General features: G+C 36.6%; 1 protein-coding gene across 5 annotated transcripts in view; it reads right to left on the reverse strand.

The window, feature by feature from the left end:
• The window catches only part of LOC106089047 (gamma-aminobutyric acid receptor subunit beta), a 144,681-nt gene that overhangs the window by 84,747 nt on the left and 46,534 nt on the right, over positions 1-13,400 (reverse strand). For all 5 annotated transcript variants that reach the window (XM_059361251.1, XM_059361250.1, XM_059361249.1 and 2 more), the window contains exons 2-3: positions 8,363-8,460; positions 7,767-7,834 (exon numbers count right to left, since the gene is read on the reverse strand). In XM_059361251.1, the coding sequence (XP_059217234.1) occupies positions 7,767-7,834; positions 8,363-8,460 (166 nt within the window). The remainder of the gene's footprint in view (positions 1-7,766; positions 7,835-8,362; positions 8,461-13,400) is intronic.

Here is a 13,400-nt window from a genome sequence, read left to right on the forward strand (position 1 = left end):
AGCTTAGAAGGGTTGGAAGAATATTGTTTTTGTTTTTTTTTTTTATTAAATACAACGACAGCAGCAGAGTGATAGTCGAAGAGTTAGAAAGAGAGAGAGACAGAGAGAGGGAGTAAGAGATTAGACTATAAAACAGAAATAGAGACAATTGAGAGGGATCAAAAAGAGTTTAGAAGTAATCTTTAGATTATTGAAATGTATTGTTGGTTTAGAACATAGATAATATAGACACAGGATAGAATTTTGATAAATACAACTCATATATATGGCATATATATATGTATTAAGTTAATTTGTTATATATTGATATATATTGATGTATATATTTATATATATAAAGGTAGATATATAGATATTTTGAATGTTGAAACAACAACAACATCAACTATAACGCTTTCATTTCAAACATATTCAAATTTTGTTGTCAAATGAACACAAAAAGTATGGGAAACGAAATGAATTTGGAAAGAAAACCCTTGGAAACTCAACAGTAATAAATTTAAGATAAAATGTATGTATTAAACATTTTCTTTTTTATTTATTTATAACCTTTAAGAATTTAGAAGTAAACATTACATAAATCCATGATTATTTAGATTATATTTTGAATTATTATTAATTTCTTGGTTTTAAATCTTAAATTCTTTCCAGTTTTCAGGTGATGTATTTTCTTTGTACAAAATCAAACAAAAATTACGATTATAATGCTCCAAAGCGCTAAGCATGTATCGTACAAAATTTGGTTTTTTTTCTTTTGGAATTTTCAATTTTAAAACATCTCTGAAATCATGTTTGAATAAAAGATGATGTTAACAACAACGCTGGGAGAAAACAAAATGAAGAATTATTAAAACCAAAAATTTATTGCATAAGAAAAAGAAAATAGTTTAAAAAAAAAGAAATATCATTGACAAATTATAAAGACACATCGATTGTAGGCGTGAGATTTGTAAAAACCAAAAATTATAAACAACTCAATTAAGATAAACATTTAATCATTGAAAATTTTTCAAAAATATTTCTCTTTAGAAATTGTGAAAGTTACCAGAAAAACCCAAAAGAAAATCATAACTGAATGATTTGAAAACAATTGAAAAGTGTATATAATTGTGATTGATAATTATCGAAACGCAAAAAAACACATTTTGAATAAAATTGAAAAAAAAAAACATTTATTTTTGCTGAGTGTAGAGTTTTAGTTAAAAATTGTTGTTGCATATGTACCATGAGAACTTCCGAAACCGAACTGATACTGAGAACATACATTGTGACGCCAACCTCCACAGGGGGACCTGTAACATATACACACACACGTTTGTTTGCTTTTGTAGTAGTAATTTGAAATCAATCTTTGGTTGTTGTAGTTTTTTGTTTTGTTGCTTTAGTTTTAAAGAGTAATTTTTAGCATTTTATCTTAGGTTTTTTTTTTGTTTTTTGCATAATACATTTGATTGTTTGTCATAATTCAACATATTTATGGATTTTTATTACAACTATTTTTGCTTATTTGCACAGAGACGTTGACAAAAATTAAAACCTTAAGTGTAGATATGTTTTTCCTCTAAAGTGTCATGTGTTAGTATTATTGGTAGCATTTCATATCGCATATATACTTTTTTATTTAAATTTTCGCTTTGCTTATTTTACTTTTTGTGAAAGAGGGAGAGGTGCAAGGCAGGGTACGATTCTTTTGTATTGCAGGTGCTAATAAAATTTTTAATATTGTGCTATTGAACCCTAGGCCTTTTCACATAACAAATGCCGTCCAGTATTTAGATTTAAAAATACTCATAAAGGTGAAACTTTGTTTTAGGTAGCCGAATTTCGTATTTCGCCCTTTGACCAGAATGAGGGGTAAAGATGCTAAGGGTTTATATTTTTCATGGACAGTCTTATAGTAACATGACTAAGGATACACCGTGCTAGGGTCGTATTTAGCTTCATAGTTGGATTTCCAAAACAGTAACCTAGCCTAGAAAAATTTTTGCATTCAAAGATGAAGAAAAAATGTAAAATGGGGATATGGATCTAATGCAGAACTGCACCAAATGTTGGGATTTCAACATAGGGCTATCGCCAAACAAGTAAAAAGGCGTTAAGTTTGACTGGGCAGTACTTTGGATACCAACCACCTTGGGTATATACGTAAACCACCTTTCGTCAAAATGCATACCTTATGCCCCATAGCAACCATATCGAAATATGTTCTGATTTGGCCCTAATACTAATAAGTACAAGCCATTGTTCAATTGTGCATAACAAAATATTGGTCTTTTTAGTAGCTTTGTCTACAAAAAAAAAAATTCTTAACCATATATGACACGGACGTCGAAAAGCCTAACATAAGTCATTGTGTCGAAATCGGATTATAAATGCGTCTTTTATGGGGCCAAACCTTATTGAGTTATCGGTCTATATGACCGCTATATCTAACTCTGGACCGATTAGGGCCAAGTTGCAGAAAAATGTCGAACACAAAGCACTATCCCAAATTTCGACCAAATCGGACAATAAATGCGCCTTTTATGGGCCCAACACCATCCAAATCTGGACCTTACACAACTCACTGTCCCAAATTTGGGCAAAATAGGACAATAAATGCGCCTTTTATGGGCAAAAGCCTTAAATCGAGAGATCGGTCTATATGGCAGCTGTATCCAAATGTGAACCGATCTGGGCCAAATTGAAGAACGTTGTCTGAGGGCCTAACACAACTCACTGTTCCAAATTTTGGCAAAATGGGACAATAAACGCGCCTTTTATGGTCCCAAAACCTACAACCGAGAGATCGGTCTATGTTGCAGCTATACCCAAATCTGGACCGTTCTAGGCCAAATTGAAGAAGCATGTCGAAGGTCCTAACATAACTCACTGTACCAAATTTCGGCGTAATCGAAAAATAAATGCGGCTTTTACGGCCCCAAAACCTCCAATCAAGAGATCGGTCTATATGGCAGCTATATCCAAATCTGAACCGATCTGGGCCAAATTGAAGAATGGTCTAACACAACTTTGCAAATTGCAAATTTTGTCCATGAACATTCCACTAAGGAACAGGGGCAAACTTCTCACATATCTATGAGTGCAGTCCGATTTAAGTTTTAAGCTCAATGATAAGGGACCTCCTCTTTATAGCCGAGTCCGAACGGCGTGCCGCAGTGCGACACCTCTTTAGAGAGAAGTTTTACATGGCATAGTACTTCACAAATGTTGCCAGCATTAGGAGGGGAAAACCAACGCTGAAAATTTTTTCTGATTGTCTCGCCAGAATTCGAACCCAGGCGTTCAGCGTCGTAGGCGGACATGCTACTGCAGACACACAGACGGACATTGCTAGATCGTGTAGATTTTTATACCATCCACCATAGGATGGGGTTATACTAATTTTGTCATTCTAATTGTAACTACTCGAAATATTCGTCTGAGACCCCATAAAGAATATACATTCTTGATCGTCGTGACATTTTATGTCGATCTAGCCCTGTTCGTCTGTCCGTCCGTCCGTCCGTCAGTCCATCCGTCCGTCTGTCTGTCGAAAGCACGCTAACTTTCGAAGGAGTAAACCTAGCCGCTTGAAATTTTGCACAAATACTTCTTATTAGTGTAGGTCGGTTGGGATTGTAAATGGGCCATATCGGTCAATGTTTTGATATAGCTGCTATATAAACCGATCTTGAGTCTTGACTTTTTGAACCTCTAGAGGTCGCAATTCTCATCCGATTTGACATTTTGCTCGTGGTGTTTTGGTATCACTTCCAACTACTGCGCTAAGTTTGGTTTAAATCGGTTCATGTTTTGATAATGATTCCATATAAATCGATCCTGGGTCTTGACTTCTTGAGCCTCTAGAGGGCGCAATTATTGTCCGATTTAAGTGAAATTTTGTACAACGACTTCCCTTATAACCTTCAACATACGTGTAAACTATGGTTTGAATCGGTCTATAGCCTGATGGAGCTCCCATATAAACCGATCTCCCTATTTTACTTCATGCGCCCCTAAATGACGCAATTTTTATGCGAATTGTCTGAAATTTTACACTTCTTTTGTTTCATCATATGTTGGCATAAAAAGAGATACCGGGAAAAGAACTCAACAAATGCGATCCATTGTGGTATATAAGATTCGGCTCGGCCGAACTTAGCACCCTTTTACTTGTTTTATTATACCCTCCACCATAGGATGGGGGTATACTTATTTCGTCATTCTGTTTGTAACTTCTCGAAATATTCGTCTGAGATCCCATAAAGTATATATATTCTTGATCGTCGTGACATTTTATGTTGATCTAGCCATGTCCGTCCGTCCGTCTGTCCGTCCGTCTGTCCATCCGTCTGTCCATCCGTCTGTCTGTCCGTCCGTCTGTGCGTCCGTCTGTCCATCCGTCCGTCTGTCCATCCGTCCGTCTGTCCATCCGTCCGTCTGTGCGTCCGTCTGTCCGTCCGTCCGTCTGTGCGTCCGTCTGTCCGTCTGTGCGTCCGTCTGTGCGTCCGTCTGTCCGTCCGTCCGTCTGTCCGTCTGTCCGTCTGTCCGTCCGTCTGTCCGTCCGTCTGTCCGTCCGTCTGTCCGTCCGTCTGTCCGTCCGTCTGTCCGTCCGTCTGTCCGTCCGTCTGTCTGTCTGTCCGTCCGTCTGTCCGTCCGTCTGTCTGTCCGTCCGTCCGTCCGTCCGTCCGTCCGTCCGTCCGTCTGTCTGTCCGTCTGTCTGTCTGTCTGTCTGTCTGTCTGTCTGTCCGTCCGTCTGTTCGCCCGTCTATCCGTTCGTCTGTCCGTCCGTCCGTCTGTCCGTCCGTCTGTCCGTCTGTCGAAAGCACGCTAACTTTCGAAGCAGTTAAACTAGGCGCTTGAAATACTTCACATTAGTGTAGGTCGGTTGGGATTGTAAATGGTCCATGTTTTGATATAGCTGCCATATAAACCGGAGGCCACCGTAGCGCAGAGGTTAGCATGATACAGCTCCCGTATAAATCGATCTCTCTATTTTACTTCTTGAGCCCCCAAAGGACACATTTATTATTCGAATTGGCTGACATTTTACACAGGTCTCATATATATAATTTAATTGTGGTCCGAACCGGACCATATCTTGATATCGCTCTAATAGCAGAGCAAATCTTTTCTTTTATCTCTTTTTTGCCTAAGAAGAGATGCCGGGAAATCAACTCGACAAATGCAATCCGTTGTGGAGGGTATATAAGATTTGGCCCGGCCGAATTTAGCACGCATTTACTTGTTAATTTATTTATCTTTTTTTCACTGAAGGAAATGACAAAATCGATTTAGAATGTTAGGACGATCAAGAATATATATGTATGTATAATTTGTTGGGGCTCAGATAAATTAGTATACCCCCTATCCTAGGTGGTGGGTATAGGGAGATCGGTTTACATAAGAGCTATATCAGACTATACACCGATTTGGACCATACTTATTGCGATTTCAGCCCTATTGGATAATAATTACAGTTTTCAGGTTTTCAAAATTTAAATTCGAGGGACTACTTGAAATGGGAGCTATATCGGAATCAGAACCGATATTGCCCATTTGCAATCGCCAACGACCAATATCAGTAAGAAATATCTGAGCAAATTTTCGTGCGGCTATTCCATAGACGGACGGACGGACAGATATGGCTAGATCGACTTAGTATGCCAAGACGATCAAGAATATATAAATTTTATGGGGTCGCAGGTTAATGTTTTAAAGGTGTTTCAAACGTAATGACTAGATTAGTTTACCTTCCATCCTATGGTTGTGGATATAAAAGGTAACCATGTATTTACACGTCTGATTATGTGAGTACTCTTAGTATCTCTTATTAAAAACCGTCATAAAAATGAGTATTTTTAAATGTGTTATCTGGACGTGCTGTACAAGTTCTCTTTTGAGTACAAAAAAAAGTAAACAAAATAATAACAGTGCTTTCAAATTTTTCAAAATAACCGGTGGCTAATCTTTACTATTGTGAAGAGTATTTTTAAGAGAAAGGGTGTTTGATTAGCAATGACAAAGTATTTGATAACCAACTTTAACAGTACAGGCGGAGAAAATTGATTTTGAGTCATGTTCAGGGCAATTTTCTAAAAAAAAAATTGAGAATAAGTGAAGAAAGAGAAAATTTGTTTCTTTGTTCTTGTTTTGGTATAGAAGGGAAAAACGAATAAAACCGTATTAGGGGGTATGATAACATTGATTGATAATTGAATTACTGATTGATGATGAATGTTTAAGTGGTTAAATGGTTGGATGGTTGGTTGGTTGGTTGGTATGAAATGGAGTTCTGTGTGTAATCTAGACGAATGAAAACCAAATCAAACATAGCCTCGCAACATCCATTTTATGGCAAATCCGATGATTCCACTGTGATATCAGTAAGGGCGGCAGAGAAGGGGAAACTAAATGACTTTGGCCTTTTCTTTGCAAAATGGGACCGCCTCTCTAAGATCCTTGCTAAATTTGGTTAGCATCCTTTAAAGGATGTGTATTCAAAGGTGAACGCAAAATAAAAACGCTATTATACACTAATAAAGGCAATTTAACGCAAACTTAAAATTAATATTCTGTTTTGTTTTCAAACTGAAATTGGAAGCTTAATGGGAAAGAAAGTCGGTTAGAAAAATTAAAAATAAGCAATTTGAAATGGATTTTGAATAGAGCCAATGAGTATTTTTTTTATTATACTTAGATTCAGGTGAAGGAGAAATTTTAGAAAAGGATTTTTTTTTTTCATTTTAGTATTTCTCAACTACCAATTGTACAGAAAGAAAAATAAGTTGATGGGTGGGTGGTGGGTGAACTAATTTTTAAGGGGGTGGGCTCTAAAATGTGGTGGTTGGCTTCAAAAGTTGGTGATGGAGGTTGTGGTGGTAGTGGTGTTGTAAAAAACTAAACTCAAATACTGAAGTGCTTGAAGAGGAGTAGTAGCAGTAGTAGTAGTAGTAGCAGTTTTTGCATGGTCTCATTGCTTATTTTTTTTTGTCTCTACTCATTATAATGCTGTTTTGCTCACAGTTCGCTGGTTGCGCTAAGAGGGTAACAACTGCTTTTCTAGGATTCTGCATAATGCCATTATTTCGATTTATGTTTTTATTTTGCAAATTTCAGCCGGAACCTTGTAATACATTCTTGAGGAATAGTTTCATTTTCATTTTTGAAAAGAAACAAAATTTCCTTATTATTTATAAGAGGAATTCCGCAGTTCACAAAAGTAAAAGAACAAAGTTGAACGGACACTAATTGGAACAAACAATCGAACAAACAAACACAAGTGGAAAATAATATTTAAAAAAACAAAAATTAAGAAAACAAATCACAAAGGACAACTGAGATGACAAAAAAAAAAACAGACTCCAATGCAAATGAATAAAAGTTAAATGAAAAAAAATTGCTTAAGTCGTAACAAACAAAAGTGTTGATAGATTTATGAGTTTTTTTTTTTTTTGATTTTCTTTTTTGTTTTGTTAAAGTTCCATTTAATTAACTTTTCGTCAAAAAACACTTAAACACAAACTATTCGTTTTGTTAATACTTTTAATATTTAAAAAAAATATTTTTTTTTTTTGTTATTTTTGTTAACTAAAAAACTAAAGAAAAAGAGTAAGAGAAGGAGAGAGAGAGAGAAACACCTCTATTTAAACAACATAACCATAAATAAGAACTAATCCAAGAATCCGAATGAAATAAAACAAAAATTATAAAAAGAAAATAAATTTGAATAGCTTTTAAAGTTAAAGAGAGAAAGAGAGGTACATAGGTGAAAAATTATGTACCATTTTCACTTCAGATAGCGAGCTGATCGATAGCACATACATGGTGACACCAACTTCGACCGGGGGTCCTGAAATGTCATGTAGCATCAATATCAATATCCAAAAAATAAATATTAACAAAATTTTTGAGAACATTTGATTGGCATAATAATAAAACAAATCTAAATCAAAGCATGATTTAATAATAAAATCAAATCAATAATAAAAATAATACGAAATGTTGAAGGCAAATGAACACCCTTTCAAAATATTTAAGTAAAAAAGAAATATTTTCTTTAAGTGTTGGGGATTCTATGTTGTGTTATTTTCATTTTTTGCCTAGGATCCTGAGGTTAAAGCTGGGAATTTTTCTTGTAAATGGTTTTTCAGGGTAATAGTTTTTACATATGATTTTTAAAAATGATGTCTATTGTAATGGTTTGCTTGGTGTCTTTTTTTTTCTTGTATAACAAAAAAAAAGGTTAACATAGTTTTGAATTTTTGTTATTTTTCAGTGTTTTTGTTTTGTTTTACTCTGAGTCTAAGGTTAAAACAAACAATCATTGGTGAGTGAGTGGACTAAGTAGGATAAGGAGGGCAGGACTTGATTTACTTACCACCATAGTTGGGTCTTACTCTTTTGTCATAACTGACACTGAAGGAATCCAATATAGCCGATATATTAACATCTCCCAACATACTACCGCCAGCGGTTCTAAAATAACATGAGAGAAGAATATATATGCTAATATGGTTTTTGGCTCGCTACACAGAATGGGGGTTTGTTTAGTAGTTTTAGAACGACATCAAGTGGTACAACATCGAATGACAGTGACATTGTGGCGTATGAGTGTTCGAATATTTTATTTGCGGGTTTATGGCAACACGCATACGCCACAAGGTCCCTTGTCGGGAAGAGGGTGGTGAATTAAAGTTTTTTTTTTTCTTTGCTTGTTTGTTTTGGTTGTGGGTGGATTTGGAAACGAACACGTTCACGTTTTTTCATACATTCTAGTTTCTTTTTTTCATTTTTCGATATTCGTTTTATGTTTATGTAGTACAAGAGCATTCGGCAGCAAGTTTGTGACAGCTGTCGTCTGTTTTCTTTCTTTTTTGATTGTACTTTTTTTATTTATATTTTTTTTTGGTTTTATCTGCAAATAGAACTTTAGTTTTGTATGTCCAAGAGCATGACAATGAAGTGGATTTAAAGTGAAACTACCATGATAACAAATTCATAGATCTATATATATATATATGCATATTTTATATTTGAATGTTTGTATGATGTTGAAATATTTTCCATTTCATTCAGCTTTGTGGCATTATGGTACATTTGATTACGAGTTCAAATATATAAATAAATTCAACAACTGGAATACAAGTTGCTAGTCAAGACTTACAGAATAGATGAATGTATGAATACGACACGGTGAATGTGTGATAGAAAAATACCAAAAACTAAAGCTTTCTTAGAAAAATCCTTTCACAAGTAAGAATGGGTATACCTATGAGACTTTCATTGGCATAAAGTGGACAAATGAAAAAAAGTCAAATATAAATTTTCTGATTAAGGCATGTTCTGGAGAAAATTATTTTGTCAAAAATCACCAATTTTGCAAAAAAAAATAAAAACAAATAAGAGCGTGCTAAGTTCGGCCGGGCCGAATCTTATATACCCTCCAACATCTCGCGGTATCTCTTTTTAGGCAAATAAAGAATTCAATAAGAACTGTTATGCTATTGGAGCTATATCAAGTTACAGTCTGATTCGGACCATAAATGAATTGAATACTGAACATTGTAGAAGTCATTGTGTAATATTTCCGTCCATACGGATAAGAATCGCGCCTTGTAGGGGCTCAAGAAGTAAAATCGGGAGATCGGTTTATATGGGAGCTGTATCAAGCTATAGATCTATTCACACCATATTGGACAGGTATGTTGATGGTCATGAGAGAAGCTGTGGTACAAAATTCCTTCCAAATCGGATGAGAATTGCGCCCTCTAGAGGCTCCAGAAGTCAAGATGCCTGATCGGTTTAAATGGCAGCTATACCAGGTAATGAACCGATTTGAAGCATACTTAGCACAGTTATTGGAAGTCATAACAAAACACCTCAAGCAAAATTTCTGCCAAATCTGATGAGAATTGCGCCCTCTAGAGGCTCCGATATAAACCGATCCCAGATCGGTTTATATCACAGCTATATCAGGTTACATACCGATTTGCGTCATACTTGGCACAGTTATTGGAAGTCATAACAAAACACCTCAAGCAAAATTTTGCCAAATCTGATGAAAATTGCGCCCTCTAGCGGCTCAAAAAGTCAAAACTCAATAGCGATTTGCGTCATACCAAGCACAGTTATTGGAAATCATAACAAAACACCTTAAGCAAAATTTCAGCCAAATCAGATGAGAATTGCGCTCTCTAGAGGCTCAAGAAATTAAGATGCCAGATCGGTTTATATGGTAGGTATATCAGGTGATGTACCGGCTTGCGCCAAACAAAACACAGTTGTTGAAAGTCATAACAAACCACCTCATGCAAAATTTCAGCCAAATCGGAGGAGAATTGCGCCCTCTCGAGGCTCAAGAAGTCAAGATCCAATATCGGTTTATATGACAGCTATACCAGATTATAAACCGATTTGAACCATACTCATCTCGCACAGTTGTTGGAAGTCATAACAAAACACCTCAAGCAAAATTTCTTCCAAATCTGATGAGAGTTGCGCCCTCTAGCGGCTCAAGAAGTCAAAACTCAAGGTCGGTTTAAATGGCAGCTACATCAGGTTGTAAACCGATTTGGACCATACTTACGCACAAATTTTGGAAGTGATACCAAAACACCACGTGAAAAATTACAACCAACCGATTTGGACCATACTATACGCACAAATTTTGGAAGTGATACCAAAACACCACGTGAAAAATTACAACCAAATCGGATGAGAATTGCGCCCTCTAGGGGCTCAAGTAGTGATACCAAACACCTCATGCAAAATTTCAGCCAAATCGGTTGCGCCCTCTAGGGGCTCAAGAAGTCAAAACTCAAGATCGGTTATATAGGGCAGCTATATCAAAACATGAACCGATTTGGCCCACTTACAATCCCAACCGACCTACACTAATAAAAAGTATTGGTACAAAATTTCAAGCGGCGAGCTTTACTCCGTCAAAAGATTGCGTGCTTTCGAAAGACCGACGGAGGGCTCGACTTAGAATGTCGCGACGATCAAGAATTTATATACTTTATGGGGTCTTAGACGCATATTTTGAGGTGTTACAAACAGAATGACGAAATAAATATACCCCAATCCTATGGTGGAGGGTATAAAAACACATACAATTCAGAAAAATTCATAAAATCTTTATTTGAATCGATAGTACGGTCCATATAATTTAATGTTTGAAGATTATTTCATGCACATGTTGACCGTGACTAAGCCTCAAATGGTCCTACCGCTTAGTCCAATTTTGACATAGTCTTTCCAACATTTCGGCCGGTATCTCACATATATATATGATTCAATGTTGTCTTCCAATGCGTCCATTCAATAGACATGAGCTTTAACATAGTCCCACAAAAAATAGTGTAAAGGCATTGAATCGCTCGATCTAGGCGGCCAAGTGAACGGTACCGAACATGAAATAAAATGTTCACCGAACTCGCCTCTCAATAACACGATTGTTATGCGTGCTGTGTGGCATGTGGCGCCGTCTTGTGGAGCCACATGTCATGCAAGTCAAGCTCTTGCATTTGGGGCAAAAAAAAAAAATGGATATCATCTCACAATAGCGCTCACCATTCACAGTTAAGTTACGATTCGCATCATCTTTAATGAAGTGCGGTCCAATGATGCCACCAGCTCAAAAACCGCACCTACCTTTGACTTCTCTGGGTGATCTTCACTTAAAAATCGACAATTCTTCTCATTTACGTACCCATTGAACCAAAAATGAGCTTCATCGCTGAATACAATTTTTCGATAAAAAAGTGGATCTTCGTCCAAATTTCCAAGAACCCATTAACCAAAAACTTTGGGTTGCAGCAGGTCGTTCGGCTTCAATTCTTGTACTAGCTGTATTTTGAAAGGCTTCACACCTAAATCCTTCCGTAAAATTTTCCACGTTGTTGAGTAACAGAGGCCCAATTGCTGCGAACGGCGAAGAATCAATAATTGATGGTCTTCATTAACACTGGCTGATACAGCTGCGAATATGTTCTTCAGTTCGCATTCTACGTAAGCGAGTCGGTGGTTTAATGTCCAACAATGTAAATTTGGTGAGAAATTTCGTCTTATTAGCCCAAAAAGCCGCTTCAGTGGGTCGTTTGAACTGACCATAAAATGGAAGAAGCGCTCGATGAACTTTCTTGGCAGAGCACGCATTTTGAGAAAAAAAATTTAGCAATTTATAAGCATTGTTCATTTGTAAGACGATGCATATTTGAATTATAGACCAAACAGAAGATGTTTGACAGTGAAACAAAAGACGAAACGTGCGTTAGTTGTTTAAATCATTGTTGCCAAAAAAATAATAGCTAAAAAATCACCCTTAACCTCCCATATACATGTTTTTCCAATTTGGACTAACAATACCATATGATCTCCCAATTTTCACTTCTAGAGACTTAGCAAGCATATTTATCAATCGATCATCTTAAAATTCATCACAACGCTTTTCTCTACGACTACCACAATATGAGGCCAGAGGTTAGCATGTTCGCCTATGACGCAGAAAAAACCATTCTTCCGCGGTAGTTTCCCCTCCATGTTGCCAGCATTAACATTGGTGAGGTGTTTTGCCATGTAAAAACTTCTTTCCAAAGAGGTGTCGCACTGCGGCAAGCCGTTCGGACTCGGCTATAAAAAGGAGGTTCTTTTTTCTTTGAGCTTAAATCATGAATCGGACTGCACTCATTAATATGTGAGAAGCTAGCCCCTGTTCTTTAGTGCAAAATTTGCATTTTTATCACAACATGTGCTAATTTCGAAATCGATTCAGATTCGGATATAGCTCCAATATAAGTATTCGTCCCAATTGGATGAAAACTGCAATAATGTGGTCATTTGGCAACCGATACTCAAGAAATTTAGCGTGAATGGTTCTTTTGCGACCTGGCGATAACATTGGATCAAAATTTTCCTTCTCTCCAAAAAGGTGTCCCACTGGGGCACGCCGTTCATACTCAGCTATAAAAAGGAGTTCCCTTATCATTGAGCTTAAGTGAGAATCGGACAGCACTGATTGATATATGAGAATTTAGCCCCTCTTCCTTAATGGAATGTTCATGAGCACACTTACATTTGATTCTCTTACGACTGCTAAATTACTGGTGAATTTCATCGAAATCGGTTCAGCTCTAGGGTTGGTATTATATTCTGCTTACGGAAGAGTTTAAAAATCTAAGACGATCTAGCCATGTCCGTCCGTCTGTCCTTCTGCCTGTTGAAATCACGCTACAGTCTTTTAAAAAATAGAGATATTGAGCTGAAATTTTGCACCGATTTTTTTTATTCATTTATCGGACTATATCTCGATATAGCCCACATATAGACTGATCCGCCGATTTAGGGTCTTAGGCCCATAAAAGCCACATATATTATCCGATTTTGCTGAAATTTGGTACAGTGAGTTGTGCTAGGCC

The sequence above is a fragment of the Stomoxys calcitrans genome, chromosome 1, assembly GCF_963082655.1.
Source record: "Stomoxys calcitrans chromosome 1, idStoCalc2.1, whole genome shotgun sequence".
Lineage (NCBI taxonomy): Eukaryota > Metazoa > Arthropoda > Insecta > Diptera > Muscidae > Stomoxys > Stomoxys calcitrans.